At 38.6% G+C, this 19,484-nt stretch overlaps 1 protein-coding gene across 1 annotated transcript in view; it reads left to right on the forward strand.

Moving 5' to 3' along the window:
• The window catches only part of ARHGEF7 (Rho guanine nucleotide exchange factor 7), a 128,294-nt gene that overhangs the window by 85,860 nt on the left and 22,950 nt on the right, over window positions 1-19,484 (forward strand). Inside the window, exons 11-18 of the mRNA XM_085318143.1 lie at window positions 7,387-7,525; window positions 8,411-8,470; window positions 9,638-9,784; window positions 11,016-11,102; window positions 15,120-15,198; window positions 16,421-16,560; window positions 17,207-17,431; window positions 19,317-19,410. Of these exons, the coding sequence (XP_085174269.1) occupies window positions 7,387-7,525; window positions 8,411-8,470; window positions 9,638-9,784; window positions 11,016-11,102; window positions 15,120-15,198; window positions 16,421-16,560; window positions 17,207-17,431; window positions 19,317-19,410 (971 nt within the window). The remainder of the gene's footprint in view (window positions 1-7,386; window positions 7,526-8,410; window positions 8,471-9,637; window positions 9,785-11,015; window positions 11,103-15,119; window positions 15,199-16,420; window positions 16,561-17,206; window positions 17,432-19,316; window positions 19,411-19,484) is intronic.

The raw sequence follows: 19,484 nt of genomic DNA on the forward strand, positions 1-19,484 counted from the left end.
GAAGGGTTTTTCAAGCATCAGTTCTAGTAGTAGCTCTTGAGTTAAGGCTGGAGCCTTAAAAGGGGCATTGAATGGGAATGTGACTGTGTTGTTGTGATATTCAGTATGATTGCCAGTCTGATTAGCTCCCTGTTTCTCCTTTTTGTGGTTTGCTTCTCGATTGTACGTAACTGCAACGTGGGAAGAGTCTTACTTAATTAGTGTTAAAATACAAGGTGTGTATATATATTGAACAAGTTGGGGAGGAAGAGTTAGCTTTTGTTTTTCTTCATGAATGAGAGGTCTTTCTTGCTCAAATCTGCAAAGCCACAAACTTTTCATTTCCTTCAGTTGAATAAGTAATCAAAATCAGCTATTGAAATGAATACCAGTAAAGAGACCTTGAATGTAGGTAAAAAGGCAGAAATGGGTATAAGGCCTAATCCAGCCCTTAAGGGAATTCCAGTGCCAGATTAAATGTTTCAGAGGTGGTATTTGCCTCTGACAAGAACAAGATAAATCTTCTGCTTCATCGTTTCAATTAAGTGTGAAACATTGGGAACAAACTCTTACTTGGTTCCAGTTGTGGTGCTGTAATTTCTATCTGAGTATCAGAATTGCTACTCAACATCAGTTCTCCAATGTTACATAGTCTTGMTATTAGATTTTTTTTTCCTTTTTTGTTTTTCCTCTCCTTTCCTTGGGAGCTGCTTAACAGCCATCGCATAATTGTTTTCCTGTTTTTGTAGTCTGTGCTGTTGATGGCTGTTTTTCCCTTGCGGCCAACTTTGCTGCTTCTCCTATGTAGTCTGTTATCCATTGACATTTGAACTGCCGCTTTCATTTGTACACGCACATCATCATAAGACTGGTCTTACTTGCGTGTTTTTCCTGGCTTGCCCCCTGGGTGCGCAGGGGTCTGGCATTGTGCCTGACTGTGTCTTAAACCACTGATTTTGGCTCAGAGATGGAGCTTGCCACGTAGAGCTGGGTGATGCCTCTTGCCGAGGTCACTGTGTGTTTCCACCGCTGGCTCTTGCTTGTTCTCCATGTTCCCTTCTCTCATAGTGGCTGTAGGGGCACTGCATGTACACGCTTCCTGTTTTCTTTATTCAGTAACAGTTATATCTATTTGGATTTCCTTATATGAGATTGGAGTTTCTCGTATCCCTTAGTTTTGCTTGAAAATCCTAGTTCAAATGCAAGGGTGAAGTGAGGACTGTTATTATTGTGGTGTTTTTTGGGGTGCTGTCTTGTAAGAGAAGGAGAAGGATGAGCAACCTCAGGCAAGAAAAAGAAGGAAAGAATTTCCCTCAAATCAATAAAAAGTGAAAAAGAAGCAGTTGGATACAAAGTACAGAAATAGATGATTGCAGAAGAGGGAGGAGTATCGCAACATGAGATGTTATGTACCTGGGGAAGATCACAAGCCACAGCGTTTATTGCATGGCAAAACTCCAGCAAATAAAAAAAGGAGGAGGAGGAGGCTGGTGCTGGAACTGTGCTTGGGCTGTGTCTAAAATGACAAATGAAAAGATTCTTTCAGTGTTGAATAGAAGAGTGGATTGCATAACTAAAGGAAAAAAAAAAAGGGCTGAAGGGCCCCACCTATAAGCTGATACAGAATTCTTCTGAAGAAATTCGGAGAGTAAGGGCCAATATTAATCATTAATGTAATCAATATTAAATATGTAATTTTGGGAAGAGAAGTTTTAAGCTTTTTGATTTTGTCTTAAAATAAACATGATGTCATTTAAACAAACCAGAAGAAAAGTGTTGCTAAAAGAAAATTTAAATTGATGCATGCCTGCTTATTCTTTATTCTGCAAAGTGACAAGTGTTGAGTCAGTTTTCAGTTGGTGGAAACTTACTGTCAAAATCGAAGTCTCGTTCAAGCCCTAATTCTGCTGGCTTCTGCTGAATAATACGTCCCCGGCATGCCCTGTGCTTGCCTCGCTGACCTAGCAGTCTGCGTAAGCCCCGCAGTTGCTCCGCGGAGCCGGAGCGTGGCCTGGAGCCCAGCCCGAGTCAGAAGGCTCCTTGAGCCTCCCCGCGCGCATCCCCGAGCCCGCGAGCCCCGGTCCCCGCGCGACGAGCCCGGCTGGGAAGCCTGGCGCTGGGCAGGGAAGAGCTGCGGCTGGGGGGCCGCTGAGCCGAGCTTTGCCACGGGGCGCTCAAAATGCGGTGTCTTTGCGCTCTCCTCAGACCCCTCAGCGGCGATAGCTCGTGCTCCATCTATTACAAACGGAGACCGACTTCGGAAGTGTAAGTTGTACTCCTCAACGCGTATGCCTTACTCCCTAGGTGTTTGTCTTTTCCTCAGGTTTAAACGCTGTTCCCCCCKTCTGTTGCGGTAGGCACAGCTGAACTTGTTTTCTTCCCTCCCCACCCCCTGCCCCGGTCTGAACTGCAGCTTTTGAGGCAGCGCTGGAGCTGCACTATTGGGTGCCTTAATAAGGTCTAAGGACACTTTCCATAGGGACTTCTAAAATAGTCTCTTGTTGAGTTAACTTTGGTTTGGAGGGGAGGGGGAACTCTTGAGCCAGAGATTTCAGGTTAAATGAAGCAGAGCCYTTTTATATGCTTTTTTGTTCCTGTTGTTTTTGCATTTTACTCTTAAGTAACTTAAGCAGTGAATTAAAATAATCTTTGCTGCTCCTTTCTGAAGAAGGTACTTATGATAGGTAGTTGTGACTCTAAGTTGATGATTAAACTGTTAAAATAGATTTTCTTGTTCAGCTAAATAATACATTTTTTGTGTGCTTAGCTGTGGGCCAGAATTTTACTTAGCAAATACAGAGTAGAAAAGTGCAGTACTTGCAAGCATCAATAGAAACTGTGACATGAAAGAGCTATTGTCTTTGTCACAACAGCTGCGCTCTTAAGCAAACACCACTGTTTTTTAAGCTATTATTAAATAAAAGCCAGTTGTGAACTGTTACTATATTCCAAACTCTTTTAACCCCCCCCCACATTTTATTGAAAATAAACCTTTCTGTTTGTTGCCATCTTGTGTATTTGTCTATTGTGAATAGATGAAGGACATTCGCTTTTATATTTGAGTTAAAGGCATGTCCTTTTCAGCATGGTTATTTCTTAGTCATGAAGCTGCAAAGGTAGCAGGTTATTTTAGCAGACTAGTAGCAAGATCTGCACAGTTAAACCACTCAATATTTTTAGTCCTGTTGTATTGAAAAAATACATCTCTATATATATACACACACGCACACACAAATTCTAGAGTTTGAATAAGCTAGCATGTCAAAACTTGTAAGAGCAATGTATAGAAGTGTATGAAAGAAAACATTGTCCTCTTAGGAATGTTGGGAGGAAAATTGTGTAATTCGGTTTTAATTACGCCTATTAACAGTACTCTCTTTAAAAGGCTTCCTGATGATGCYATTGTTCAGCATGTTTTTCAGGACTTTGAATATATTTCAAGTGAGCTGAGGTTTAAACTTGCTCTGTAAGTTCTTATGCTGTGATTAAGTAAAAATTGATGTGATAAACAACAAGGTTTCTTACAGTGAAGAGCAGCAAGTAGCTTGGAAACAGCTGTAACAAATGCATAACCATAGAGTGTGGTTAGTTACAGAAAGGAATTGAGAAAGGTGGACCTTAAAAATGAATTAGTACTGAGTTTTTATTTCAGGCTTCAAAGTAGACTATAGCAAGTTTTTTCCTGCTTTCTGCCAAATCTGTTTTACAACGCCAAAGTTGGAATAAATGGAACAGTGATATGAAAATTAGAAATGCAAATGTGGGTGGAATGGGCTTGGTAACCACAATGATCCTCCTACTGTAGGAGCATTAAATAATTTTTTTTTAAAAAAGCATTGTGTTAGTGGATAGCTCAGCAAATACCATTTATATAAAGCATTTGTATGCCCACAGCAGTATGGCAAAAGCTAAAGTAATTAGGAATGAGGATTCTTTTTACCTTTGCAATCTAAGAGCAAAGTTAGCATTGTTTGGAACAGTGTTAAAGTGAATGTCCTGCGGTGCTCATGATCAGAATGTATTGTAGTGCATACTGGTATGTTTGGGAGAAAAAAGCAACAAAAAGGTGTGTATAGATAGTGCTGGCTGAAGTGGGTAAGAATAACAGATAATATGAAAGGAAGCAATTTAAAAAGTGAGACAGCAAGGGCTGTGTATGTTAATGAAGCAAACAAAAGGCAAAGAATGAGTTTAAATGTTTGTTTCCTGTTAGTTCTCATAGTAAATGCCTATCCCTTGGAGAGGAAAAAGGGAGGAAAAAAAAAAAAGGAATGTACTACATACGTGCTCACTTCATTGTGCTGGCCTGGGTGTGGGGTGCGTGCAGCCAGAATTAATGGATAAAAACAAACAAAAGTAATGGCATAGAAGAGCAATGTTATACAATTAGTGAACTGAAATTTAAAACCGTTGAGTTCCTGGAGACAGAGAGGCTTTCACAGGTAAGCTTTGGTAAAGCTTCCTGTAGAAATCGGGCACTGTGCTCTCATTTCTTCACCCTGCTGGAGACAGCTGCCCCCCTGCAGCTGGGTCAGCAGGAGAGGCGCTGTGACCACGCCACAGCCCTTCCACCTAGGGCTGCTTTTAAATCCTCCATGAACGAGTAGCTGGTAGTGCTGTAAAAAATGTAAATATTAGTCAAAATCCATTGTCGTCTTTAGGGTTGCACCAGAATCGATCATCAAGTTCTGAAATAGATGTGTGGGTGGTTGTTTTTGTTGTTTTGTTGGGGGGGGGAGTGCTGAGTGAGGGATGTGCCTGAGAAGGCTTAAGATAAAGTATATCTTGAGCATCAGCACATTCAGAGTTGGGCAGCCTTATTTCTTAAATCTAAACGTAAACCGAAAAAAAAAAAAAAAAATCAGATTTATCTGTATCACATTGTCGTAATTTTCCATGCAATTCAAGCTGAAGAGATATTCCATGAGTTTTAGTTAATTTTGACTAAAACTTGATCTTGCCTTGAGCGGATTTTAGGAAAGGCTGGAGTTTACATGTCACTTGGGAAAGAGATTTGGAAAGTCTGTGCTATGGAGGTGTGGGCTKTCTAGAGTGTACTGAACTGTTCTCCTTTTGATCTTTAAAATGCAGAGCAGCTGCTGGAAAACTCTCATCTGCTTTCTCAGCTTTGCAGTTTAGAACAGCAAAAATAGTGCATCTGTTTATACCAAGAAGAGCCTGGGCCTGGTTAGAATGGGTATGAAGTGCTCTAAAAGAGGTTGCATAAAGTTATGCTGTGCCTGGCAGTTCAGAGACAGTATTGCATGTGTTTGAACAAGGCAGTGTAAGTAAACGCAAGTTGACTAAACTGAATACTGTAAAAGCTTGCAATAACTGCGTGGAAAAGTACACTGTTATATGAATTTGGGGAAGCTTTAAATTTTTAACAGCCCAGAAGAGAGAGGTTTGGGTGGATGACGGGTAATGCACTAACATAAGATACTTGGTTCATACTCTTGTTTTGTTCTTTTCATCAGTGTGGTTAGATGACACTAATCAGCTGCTAGTTGTTAGCTGTTAGTTGCTCTGGAATGGACAGAGGTGTATGGGGGTTGGGAAGACAGGGAGGGTGTTTTTTTTTTTTTTTTTTTTTTTTTTTTTTTTTTTTTTTTTTCCTTTTATACAGCATGCCTCACTATGGTATTTGAGCATATGTGTTTTGGTGTTTTATGACAGTGTCCTAGTGTCCTACCTTTTTTTTTTTTTCTAGAGGAATTGATCAGATCACAGTTTGCTTTCACTTCTGAATGAATACGCCCACCCATAAATTGGAGATATTTGCCCTTCTAAGTTTGTTGTGCAGGCTTAAATGAAAAGGAGGTTTCTCCAGTGGCATTTCTTTTGTGTTGGAGTAATTGGTTAGCTTGTTAATGTGGCCATAACATACAAGTACTCTTTCTTTGTTGCTGTTTGATATTTAACTCTGTGTTTACAAANAAAAAAAAAAAAAAAAAAAAAAAAAAAAAAAAAAAAAAAAAAAAAAAAAAAACCTAAAAAAAATCACAAAACAGTGAATCTGGTAGCTGGCTGAGATTTTATTTGAAAGATGAGTTTATGCTAATAACTAGGGAAAAATGTTAAGTAGTAATTCTAAACTGTGAGGACCTACTGGTGCTAATCAGTTTGGAAGTAAGGACTTTCCGAATATGTTAGCATAGAATTTAGATGAGTGTCACAGGAGAATAGCTTTCTTCTGAGAACTAGTAAATTTACGATGAAAAAGGGCTCACAAAGTATGAGCAACACTATGTGTGGATGTCTGGAATTGCACAAGTTGAATGCAGAAAGATTTTACCTTTAATTAGTGGCTTTCTGAATTTCCTTTATTTAGATTTTTATCTTAATCTCTTGTTGTTCTGGAACAGGAGTTTTCCAGATAAACCCAACTCCTGCTATCCCTTCCTTTCATCTAGAAAAGGGTTATTTTTTTTTCCTGGTCATATAAGCTCCTGAAAATCCTATCCTTGATCTCTATGTTAGTTCTCTGAAATCTTCGCTCTATTAGGAAGCTAGAAATGCAGATACTCTAAGTTATAGTAAAATTAACTATTTCCCATGATGCTCTGCTGCCTGTTCAGCTGTGTTAATGTAACAAGTTGAGGGGCCGTGCTGTAAAACAGTTCTCTGAAATGATCCAACTTCAAAAAAAATACTTCTGGGTAAATGAAGTGGCAGTTCATGGTATCTGGAGTGTATGGCCTTCTTAAGCCATCTTTGCTGTCAAAACAAGTGTGTTGGGTAATTTTACCCTCAGTGAAGCCATATGAGAATGGACTGCATATTATTTTTTGCTATAATTTACCATTTGTATGACTATTGGTTAGTTGGCCACATTGCAGTAAAACTTGTATACGTGATACAGGGTTATTGAATACATATATGTGGGGAAAAAGTTCTAAAACATTCCTTGTCTTCACATGAGTGCTTGTCGTCTTCAAAATAGCAATGCTTGGTAAGCTGTTGTACTCAACACATGATCAGTCATGGGTCCATTGACTAGTATGTGCTTGGACATTACCTATGTGAATTCCCCTTAAGGTCAGATGTCATGTTATTAGAATAAAAAGCTGAGTAATATACTTAATGTAGTGCAAATGACTTTGTTCTGTAATCCTTGCTTGCATGAGGTAGCATTTTGGAGCAGTCTCTGAGCATCTGTTTCCTAAAATGATCAATTTGATCACATGTCCATTGCTCCTATTGCATTAATGATGGAACCCAAATCTGTAAATGTCTACCTCTGTTTTATGTACCACAAAAATGGATGTCAGCATTTAAAGCAGTTGAAGAACACCTTATTTGATGTCTTGTTTTCTTGAAGAAAGACTACGGTAAAAAAAACATAATATAGTAAGTAACTGTCTTGATAATTTGGTCTTAATTTGTTTTAATATCTTGTGTGCACAGTGAGGAGCTAGGAGAATTCATGGAGATGAAAGGTGCCAACAGCCCTGGGATCCTTGTATTGACCACAGGCCTCAGCAAACCTTTTATGCGTCTGGATAAATACCCTACGTTACTCAAAGAACTTGAAAGGCACATGGAGGTATATCTTATCAGCATTTATGTTCCAGCTTAATGATGATTTGACAACAATTATTTTAAAGGTACATGTCAAACATGATGGGACCCAAAATAAAATTTGTTTGCTCTTCCTTCAGCCTTCTAAAAATGGGCTCCAGTAATTTAAAACTTAGTGCAGTAAGATTTCCAGCAAAAGCTAAATATTTGCAGTAAAAATAGCCAGAGAAGCTGACTTTAACTCCTAGGTCAGTTTTGCCTCGTCTTTGGTTGACTTGATATTGAATTTGTCTCCTGCGCACTACTTGAGGCTGCTTTATTCTATGGAAGGAATGCTACTTCTCCTCTTAACAATTCAACCTGTTGGACACATCACCGAGATAGCCTCCTTGACTTCTACTGAACACTGTCCAAAAATGATCATTCTAATGTGGGAAGGTGTGTGAGGAGCTGCTTCTGCATTTGCATTTTATAGGTTAGATTTTTGGGTTGTGGTAGAGGGAAAGAAACAAAATCAAATGGGTCTTTGTCTTGTCACATGTTTTAATTTCAGTCAGTCAGTGACAGCATGCTGTCTTAGTCTGGAAGGAATATATGGGTTGTGACAAAGATAGCTAACATGACAAATTGGAAACCAGTCTTTGATCCACCAGGTCTTGCAAAATTTGCTTGGCTCTCTTAAGCGTAAGTAGAAATGTTGTAGGTGACTCTTCATTTTCACTACAAGCAAGACCACCGAAGTTTGATATAAAAGTAGGAAGGCTGTGAAAAGAGAACAAATAGGTCGAAAACTTTTTTTTATTTGTTACAGGATTGTTTTGTTTGTTTACAGTTAAGCCTCTACAAAGAGTTTTATTGCTTTTACTAGAACTAAAAGTATTACTGTATTTTTTTTTCCTCTTGTTTTTAGGATTATCATCCGGATCGGACAGATATACAAAAATCCATGACTGCCTTCAAAAATCTTTCTGTAAGAGTGATGAAAAATAGATAGATATTTTAAGGAGAATGTTTGCTAATTTCACCTCTCTTTAGTTGTGTTTTTTTTTTAAGTAAAACTCTTAATATATTTTTGTCTAAGAAATTTTTATGCAAGAAAATTTTGAAAATCTGAAAATTGATGCTGTGTGTGGACAGAGCTAAAGATGGCAATTTATTGGGAAGTTACAGCAAATAGACTGTCAACGTAACAGCTACGCGTGCATTCCTCCCCTCTGTCTGCCTCATGCCTCATCTCCACTTTTCACTAGTGCTAGCATAACTAGTGGCTTAGCGAAGGGCTTCTTTACAACACTTAGAGTATATTTTTTGAGCTTTCCTTCTAGATTAATGATGTCAGAGTTGGGGGATGTAGGAGGAAAGGGAAAGTGCTAATAAAACTTAGATGATGTAGAACTCTTAGTGATAGTCAGGAGGGACAAATCTGATTTGAGCGGATGAGCTATCTACTAAGAGATGTAACTAGCTTATGTTTAACACAATCTTGATTACTAAATAGTTACAGTTTTAAGAAGTGAGGGCTGGTGGTAGCCTAGTATTTTTTATTTTTTAAGCACAAATTTGATGTTGTCTGTGTTCCAAAGAAGCTTGGGGATCCCATTCTGTGGGGTGGTCTACAAACAGGAGGAAGCAATTCTCATTGAAGTAATTCTCATTCTGTAGAATTCAGATGAATTGAGTGGGAGTATAGCTAGTAGACATGTTATAAAAACAGGTGCACAAGGTCGTACACACACATTGTTTGCACAGTTGGTGCAACTCTTCTTACTACAGAAAGATACTTCATTATATGATCATGAATGTACATGACAACTATTTTACTCTTGTGCTTAGTCTAGCCTTTTTTGTTTAGAAATATGTTGTTGGCTTAAAATTCTTAGGAAAGAATTTGAAAAACATGGCTGTGACTATAAATTAGGTTACTGAGGTCAGTATATTGAAAGGAAAAGTAAATATTGAAATTAACAAAACATTTTATAAAAAATACTGCTAGTAGTTGTCTAAATGAGATGCTTTAAATTAGATACTGTCTTTTGTATACTACGAGCACAATAGTAAAAAAAAACGTAGTGCCATTTTGACCCTTAACATACTGCAAATCAGTTAAATTGATGGTATTTTTCCCTATGTCTACTAGGCACAATGTCAAGAAGTACGGAAACGGAAAGAACTTGAACTACAAATACTGACAGAAGCTATCCGTTGTTGGGAAGGAGAAGACATTAAAACACTTGGCAATGTGATTTATATGTCCCAGGTCATGATTCAGTGTGCTGGCAGTGAGGTAATGTAGTTTCAATCTTCATTGTTAGTCTTTCTTTTCCTTCTGCAATTAAATTAATAATAATCATTGTGTAGCAGAAGTAAACATAATGCTTCAGAGACACTAAACACTACAGTCTTTCTGTACTGATTTAAGATGTTTGTCATGAAAAAAAATTTTCTCATAGGTGGATGGTCTCGGCTATAAAATTGGCTGAAACATAGCCGAATATAGCAGTTAAACATTTTAAGATGATTTTAAGGGACTGTTTCCAAAATACATAATACAGAAGAGGATTCTCCATRCATAGTTCTGTTACAGAATCATTTGGCAAAGCAAATATTACTGCACGTTTAAACGACAAAAACTTCTAAATATCATATTGTGTGGTGTCTAAGGCCCACTTCTCCCTCACAGTTTTGATCACCTTGCTTGGTTTTAAAATACCTATTTTAAAATAAAAGCTTGAGAAACAAGTGGTTTTAGAGAATTAGGATAAGAGAAAACGTAGGTATTTTGGAGGCCACAAGTTAATTATAGACCTTACTTTACAGCACCTGAAAATCTCTGCTGTTTAATTAGAAAACTTAGCAGTATTCTATTCATTAGCTAGTAGAGAAGCATCTAATTCACAGCATACATTACCACAACTGGCATCAAAAGGAAAACTGGCAGACTCTACAGAAAGACCAGAAGATTGGTCAGAAGGTGCTGTGAGTTTCAGTGACCAGAAACAGAACAAAGCAGGGAGTATTTTCATTGCAAATATAAACATATTGCTTTTCTTGTATATTCCTTTTCCACTTCAGTATTATATATCCTACATCATATAAAAATCTGATCTCTCCAATTTGAAACATCAAGGCCTTGACATCCTAAGTGTGTCCATCTAAACTGTATTAAGAGATAACATCCAATATATAATTTTGGTTTTGCTGAAATCAGTGAAACGCTATCAAATTAAACATAGACAGTATTTCACCCAGAATGTAAAATTTTTATATTTAAAATATTTGGCTGTACTCTCAAGGGAATAGTATGGGCATGTGTTACTCACACTTTTCAAGTAGAAAATCAAATAATTCTTACTTTTTCTTTTTATTATTTTTATGTAGTGTTAATTTTACCAATGGCAAAAAATTGTGGTGTAACTATGGAATTATAACTCTGGAAATGGTTTTAATTAAAAACCAAAAAAAAGAGGTGAGGGAGCTTGTGATGTCTTATTTACACTTTCTTTTTTCTTGATAAGGAAAAGAATGAAAGATACCTTCTTCTGTTCCCTAACATTTTGCTAATGTTGTCTGCCAGCCCGAGAATGAGTGGGTTCATCTATCAGGTAAAGTAATATTTGTACATATGTGTATAAATGTGTTGGAGATGGTGTTTTTTCTTCGAATGATGATTCATAGAAAACTTGAAAAGAACTATTAAACTTCTGCAAAGTTTAGAAAAGATGGTTTCTACAATAAGATCTAGTGATCTGGTTTATATAATACTGGGCTAGAGGGTGAAGCCTGGGTTCGATTTTTGCAGCTGATGCACTGTGTGACAATGAACAAGTTATTTAACCTTCTGTACTTGTTAGTTCATGAAAGGAAATATCAGTAGCTTTTTAGCTCCACATAGGAAAGTGGTGTTGTACAGGTTTGGTAGTGCTCTTGCAGCTGCTGCTTGAGTCTTGCCAAAAGACTCAAGCAGCTCAGRAAGTGTGGGTTAGATGAGTGGACAGTGAGGTGGAATGAGAACTGGCTGAAAGGCAGAGATCAGAGGATCATCATCAGTAGCATGGAATCCAGTTGGAGGCCTGTGGCTAGTGGCATCCCCCAGGGCTCAGTCCTGGCTCCCATCCTCTTCAACTTCTTCATCAATGACCTGGATGAGGGGTCAGAGTGCCTCCTCAGCAAGTTTGCTGACGCTACCAAGCTGGGAGGAGTGGCTGACACACCTGAGGGCTGTGCTACCATTCCGAGAGACCTGGACAGGCTGGAGAGCTGGGCAGAGAGAAACCTCCTGAGGTTCAACAAGGGCAAGTGCAGAGTCCTGCACCTGGGGAGAAATAACTGCATGCACCAGTACAAGCTGGAGGCTGACCTTCTGGAGAGCAGCTCTGCAGAGAAGGACCTGGGAGTGCTGGGGGATGACAGCTTGACCACAAGCCAGCAACGTGCCCTTGTGACAGGAAGGCCAGCGGTATCCTGGGGTGAATTAGGAAGAGTGTTGCCAGCAGATGGAGGGAGGTGATCCTGCGCCTCTCCTCAGCCCTGGGGAGGCCTCATCTAAAGCACTACATCAAGTTCTGGGCTCCCCAGTACAACAGAGACATGGAGCTACTGGAGAGAGTCCAGCGTAGGGCTACGAAGATGATCAGAGGGCTGGAGCACCTGCCCTGTGAGGAACGGCTGCGAGAGCTGGGCCTCTTCAGCCTGGGGAAGGGAAGACTGAGGGGGGATCTTATCAATGTGTATAAGGACCTGAAGGGAGGGTGTCAAGGGGACAGGGACAAACTCTTTTCAGTTGTCCCATGTGACAGGACAAGAGGCAATGGGCAGAAATTGAAGCACAGGAAGTTCYGCCTGACCGTGAGGGGGAATTTCTTCCCTGTGAGAGTGACGGAGCACTGGCACAGGTTGCCCAGAGAGGTTGTGGAGTCTCCTTCTCTGGAGATCTTCAAGGCCCACCTGAATGCAACCCTGTGTAACATGCTGTAGGTGACCCTGCTGAGCAGGGGGGTTGGACTAGATGGTCTCCAGAGGTCCCTTCCAACCTTACTGATTTTATTCTATGACTCTAAAATTGTGCAGCGCTCTCAAGCTTGTGTTGGTGTGAGTTAAGCTGTCCTGCCATCTAGTCCTTTAGGTGTGTCAACATCAGCATGTTGTTTTCAAATCAGAAGAGCATTTCTGAAATTAATCTTACCTAGATGTCCCTTTTTACTGTCCTTTTGGGTCACGCTGTGGAAGTAGTCTTAGAGTTCAAAACTAGATTCTCTTTGAATGACGCTAAATTGAAAGATGTGCTCCAGAAGTGCACCTGATCTGCTCCAAGTTACCAATTGGCACTCAGTCCGCGGCACCAGCCTAGAGTTAGCCCAGCGTAAGAGCACCTGAAATGCACATAAAACGTGGCCTTCAGGACCCTAGCACCAGCTATGTCACTTCACAAATCAGCTATTCACTGCTGCTGGAGATGTTCTTTGAGCTCTCTAGTGTTTCTCTGTAGATGAACACTTTTTGCCTCCTTTCCCACTACAGAAATAGAGCAACCTTGCTACAGCACAGTAGGATCAGTGCTAGTTGCGTTTGCTCTGCTGTTGGTTCTTGGGTACCTTTCCCAGAAGCGTTTTGGGTTTATAGTTCCAAGGACTCCTAAGAGCTGAAGTTGAAGCAAACACACGGTCCTCAACTTCTTGAAGTCTTTATAAGTGTTCTTCAGTGAGTATTGCTCCATGGTTTTCAGACATCACAGTCAAACACCAAAAGCAAGGGAAAAACTGAAACAAAGTTCTTCAAGGAGTAGAAGATTTCACCAGCTATAAGTACTTCTGTAAACCATGTTCTTGAACAGTTTGTTTCTTTTCTCTGAGTTTCCCTCTGTTGAATGCAAAACTGGTGATTTCATGTTAAGTTCTCGAATTGATTTTCCCTACACTGAGAACTTCTCGGATTCTAATGACTACATTTGCACAGCAAGACAAAGTTATTTCGTCACATTATTTCAACATGTTATGTCTATGAACCAGTGGCCAAGAGCTGTATATGGTTTGCACATCAGATGCATTCTGGATTTATTCAGCGTTCCTTGTCTCAGAACTCCTTCAGCCTTTCCCAGAGAAACCATGCCATTGAAAACAGTATATTTATGCCCTTCTGTCCCTGGTTGGTGCACACCTACTTCTAAGGAGCAGAAGATCATTCCTAATCCCCACAGTTCAGATGTAAACCAAATAAGCTTTGGTGTACACCTCGCCCTATATATATTTCTGAATATTCCAGTTATTGGCAGGCTTCAGCTATTCTAGTTTATAGTGCTTACATCCACCACATGAGGTAATGGGAAGTAACTTTTAGCAGTGGTAAACTGAAGTTGTTGTAAGGTGTACAAGACATGCTTTGCAAGAGGGATTCACAGTTCTTTGCTGACAGAAAGGGAGTATAGATGGTTCACATAAGTTCAGTTCCAGCTTTTATATATGTTCTGTTGACTTTATACCCCTTCTCTTCATGTGCCTCAGTTGATCTTCATCTTTCTATACAGCTAGTCTTTTGCTTAGTGTATCCCCCTTTTCACCTATCCAAGCTGTTCTTGTACCCCTCTCTGTGTGGCTGTACATACTGTTACTTATGCACCAGCAACACTTGAAAACCAAGAAAGAGGATTTAGGCCACATCGTAGTACATAACGTGACCACATTTCCTCCAGTGAAGAAGCTGTTACAGGAAAGCTCTATCTTTTGGCATCTTGGGCTTGAGCATTCTTTGTGCAAACATAATACGAAGTGATTTGGGTTGCCAGGCTTGTAAGAAACCTTTGTTCTATCATTCAGTAATAAAAATCCACGGGTTCTTTTTTTTTCTATTTGCACTTTTTTGAGTATGTGCTGAACAGTGATTTTGTGCAGGGGAATAAAAGGTCCATCTTAAAGAACTTTAATAGAAGTTGCATTTTTGGTAAAGCCTTTTATCCTGACGGTGTTCAACGTTAATCTCTTCTTCAGTGTTTTTAGAGGGGGTAATATGTTACCTTAAATTTGCTTTCTTTTCCAGCTTTATTGGATTTAAAATGAGAGGTTATCTTCTGCAAAATTAATATGTTCTTCTGAAACTTTACAGACTACTTTGAAGGAATTGAGTAGTGGGGATGTTAGAGACCTAAATCTTCACTTAAACCAAAAAAAAAAAAAAAACCCTACACATTTGTCGTGTGTTTATGAACATACTTATACCACAGACCTTATTTTAAGAGCTAATCAGGCAGTTCATAAACAAATGTGCTTGAAGATCAGTCACTATTGCCTCCAAGTGTGTAACGTGGATGTACTTGAAGGTTTTAACTCCAATTAATTTAAGGCTGTAATGAATGACTGATGATGTGTTTGTATGGATTTGTAGCCTGCTCAGATTTCAAGCTGGCTCCTTAAAGTCACAGATGTCACCTGCAAAAGTTAAGCATATGAAAATTTCCATTGCAAGCTGTCTGTGTGGATTTTTAAATATTTTATACCCATCAGTATGCTTGCATTTGCTGATATACTTCATGTGCCTGTCTTTGTTCAGAGCTTTAAATGTTTATATCCTGTACCTGGTAATGTTTTTGTATGTTTTGGATTTAACTGAAGTGTTAACTGCTTTTATAGGGAAAACTACCAATGACAGGAATGACTATCACGAAGCTAGAAGACAGTGAAAATCATAAAAATGCATTTGAAATATCAGGTAATGGCCATAAATATTTTTATTTACTATTTACTCCAGTGTATTATCTTTCAAATATTAGATTATGCAAACTTTATGAAACAGGTACCCGGAGTTTCAGTTAAGTGTTTTTTTTTTTTTTTAACACCTGTTTTATGCAGTTAGCTGATTCATTTTTCCATGGATTCATCCTCAAATTTCTGTATCCTAATGGATAGAGGGCAAGGCATCGAAGAATATCCTATACAGTCAACCCATTCAAGCTATGCTGCTCTAGAAGGAAGGGAGTTCCAGAGGCTCTGGAAGAGCTTTAATCAAGAGCTTTTTTTTTTTTCCCTAGGACTGATTTGTCTCCTCACTGAGACATCAGTGTCTCTGCTGATCATGATTGCAGTTGCACTTGCTGTGGGAATTTTCTGTCTGTTAGATACTCTGTTTCAGCATATACTTTAATTCCATAGTGGCTTTTAAAGAACTGCAGGCCCATTACTGAAGTCAGAATCCTGCGAAGATATACTGCAGAGCAGGATCCACACTGTGGAGCTCTGTGCTTTCTTTTAGTTCGTGGGTCACTTCTGTCTTCGGGCAGTTTTGTTAGGGTAACTTTGACTCTCTGAAGTGGCAGGCAGTGTCACACATCTGTGCTGTGATAATGAAGGAAACGGCTGTTGCTGGTGCTTGTTCTTCTGAGATAATAGCTATGAAGCTGATCTCAAGTAACTCCATTGTAAACTCATTACATACCTTAACTGCAGCAAAGTAAAATTAATTTCCCAAGTGCCTTTCACCTCAGTTCTAATATTGGATTTAGACTGAGATTATGGCTTTTTCTGGGGGAACATCAGTGAAATGCACTGTATTGCAGCTGACAAGCTGAAGAATCTGTTAGGCTGTATGCTGGCTTTTTTGAGGGATTGGAGAAGCTGTAAGGCTACTATATTATTCTGCTGGAGCTTAGGACAAGCCTGTCTCCCACATCTCTTTCTTACCGTAAGAGTTATTTTTTAGTTAAGGGAGTTAAAAAAAAAAAAAAAAAAAAATTCCCAAGCTTGGCTCAGGAGCAAATGCATGGAGGAAATACCATGACATGGAAAAGTGAGATGCTGTGGTACTGAAAATGCCAGTTAAAACTTTCACATAGTATTTAGGGGATTTAACATTTTAGGGAATGTGTGTTTTTATAAACATGGCAGACTGACTATATCATTTTTATGTGACTTCTGACATTGTATGTCTTTTCTAGGAAATATGATTGAAAGGATACTAGTCTCTTGTAACAACCAACAGGATTTGCATGAATGGGTGGACCACCTGCAGAAACAAACCAAAGTCACAACTGTTGGGAATCCCACCATTAAACCTCACTCTGTGCCATCTCACACGGTAAGAAATACGTTATGGACTGAAGTGAATAAGCAGCATATACTGTTATAACCATGTAAAGCATTTTCTTTAGCCATTAGTAACAGTGATATGAATGTATTTATGACCCCAATTTGGGTCATAGGATCATTCTGTTATTAATTGTTTGAACTAAGAGTAAAATGATTACTTTTTAGTTTAGTAGCTCAGCCTAGGAAGGGTAAAAGAAAATTCTTTGTTGTTACTTTTTAATATTTTGACTTAGTAGAACACGTATCATTTTTAAGTGTCTTTAAAAGAGTAAGTTTTAATTGGTGATATGCCTGACAGTCTGTGGAGAAGCAGTTTCAGGTACTTCTTTTGGGTTCTGAATTTGAGTTGTTCTGTCTGAATGGATCTAAATTTAGCTCCATCCTTAGTGGTGAGAGAAATGGAAGCAAGGCTGCTTGTAGCTGTTTTTCCTTTAGTATATGTTCTTTCTGTGGCATGCACAAAAACCTTTTTTGAGCTCCATTTTTTCCAAATAATAATTCAGTGTTAAAGTTTCTGAAGGCTAGATGTAATAAACATAAATGCTAGGCAACTGGTGGAATTATTTGACTAGTCTTTGATATTTTATCTTCATCATAGTAATATACTTTCTTTCCTTTCCTGTAATCATTGACAGCTTCCTTCCCATCCAGTAACGCCCTCCAGCAAGCATTCAGACAGCAAGCCAATACCACTGACTCCTGCTTACCACACTCTCCCACATCCATCCCATCATGGGACTCCACATACCACGATAAATTGGGGACCTCTGGAACCTCCTAAAACTCCCAAGCCTTGGAGTCTGAGCTGTTTACGGCCTGCACCTCCGTTACGGCCTTCAGCAGCTCTTTGTTATAAAGAGGTGAGATGCTGTAGCCAAGAAATAATACTGTGCAGCAGACCTACTGTGAGAAGTTTAACTCTCTTCTTTTGATACCATCATTTTACAGTTTTGTGCATGTGTTTTATATAGAAGATGCTTCAACAGCTACTGATGAAGTGGACTAGTGATGCTGGTAATGGACTAGTAGATGGTGTTAATGATGATAATTATTTGAAGCAGGGATTTAGTCTTGCAGCTCAAATAACAAGGCTCAATAGGAAAGGATTTTTCTCTTCCCCTTCTCCCTACCCACCATTCAACCCCCTTATTTCTGCTTTTTGTCCAGTCAGATGGGAAAAACTTTTTAAACGAATGATTCCAGTACTGTCTATTGACAGTAACCACTTTTTTTTGTTGTCATTGTTAAAATCCAAATAACTTTTTTACTTTCAGTTATATTGTAACTGATGGTTAATGTCACTGTTGACCGAAAAACAAATGTTTAGAATTTGAGGTGCTGTCATAGTTTGTAATTAGCATATGATATGAAACAGGAGTCAGTCTGTTCCAAGCAAAATACAAAGTACTGTCTTCAACCACAATAGAATAGTGGTTTTAGGTTAATTTGGTGTTGCTGCTACTTTTTGCAGTCCTATGAATGTTAAGAAAACATTTGATTTATACACACTCATAGGAGAATCCCGGAACAATATCTTTTGTTTTGGTATCTTTGTGTGTCATGCATTCTCATGATTCTAATTTAGTATGAAAAAACAGGGCCTAAAAAGAGGCATACAGATATGCCTATGAGCATTTTATTATGCAAGCATGAGATGTTGACAGAACAACGTTATTTTACAGACATGTACTTTTGCAGTTTCTTAAAAATTGACTAGGAGTTGACTTCTTTCTTAAAATGGATATTTTCTTAAAAAAAAAAAAAAAAAGAGGGGACACAGTACAGCTTGATTGTGAGGTTTTAAAATTTGTTTGTGGTGGGTTGTCTTTTTGTAAAGCCTCTGTGCAACAGGGGAAAAGTGATAGGTGGTCTCCAGTTGAAAGGTTAGTATTTAGGCTTATTTGTTATAAGACATTCTCTTGTTTAGCTGTAGTATATGCTGCTCATCTCATCATCAGTTAAATTCCTTTCATGCCTCTGTCTATATGGCACTAAGCTCTCAAATGTAGTACAATTTCACTCTTCTTTACAGTGTTTAGCATATAATGATATTCAAAACCTATCTTCATCCTCTTTCGTCTGTGTCCTGCTCATTCACCTTTTCACTTTCTTGTTCTGTACTTTTATAGAGGATGTCTTATATCCTTAAGGTAAGGGGTAGACCAGTATATTCTTTTGTGTTCCTGTAAATTAGCATGACCTAGTTTTTGAGCAGAAATGCTGTACTCGTTGTTGCTTATTTATTTATTTACTTTTTTATTTTTTTTTTCTTTTTTTTTTTTTGCTGTAGGTCTGTTCTTACAAAGCTCCAAATAGTTAAAAATTGTGCCTTTAAAGAAGATAGGTATACTATCTGCCAGACTTCCTTGTTAGGTCTTTTTCACTTGTTCTTTATAACTCAAATGAGTTGTCCCTTTAAAAGTTGAGAAAAGTACTGTGTTAGTATATGCCTGCCTGTTTTCTTTGCTGTAGCTCCCAGACAGCCCGCATGATTTTACAGCAGCTTTTCTGTATATTTCTGTTAATAGGATCAGAAAAAATATGTATCTTTGTATACAATTGGAGGAGGTGTAGAGAGGAAATTAGCCAGTTCAAGCAAACCTGATGCACCAAAAATATTAGTAAATCGAATTTTGGTGCTGTTAAAATATATTCAGTTAGTAAATACTGTATGCATCTTAAAAGTTAAACTTCAGAAATATTGTAAAGAAGCTCTACTCTCCTATCTTTATTCTCCCTCCACAGGATCTCAGTAAAAGCCCTAAAACCATGAAAAAGCTGCTTCCCAAACGCAAGCCGGAACGGAAGCCGTCAGATGAAGAGTTTGCACTGAGGAAAAGTAAGAGAGACTGAACAGATATCTGTATAGCAGGCTGGAATTAATGTCAGTTTAAACTCTCTGAAAGTTAGATG

This window comes from Rhea americana, unplaced genomic scaffold, assembly GCF_003343005.1.
Source record: "Rhea americana isolate MKP2758 unplaced genomic scaffold, rheAme1 scaffold_52, whole genome shotgun sequence".
Taxonomy (NCBI): Eukaryota; Metazoa; Chordata; class Aves; order Rheiformes; family Rheidae; genus Rhea; species Rhea americana.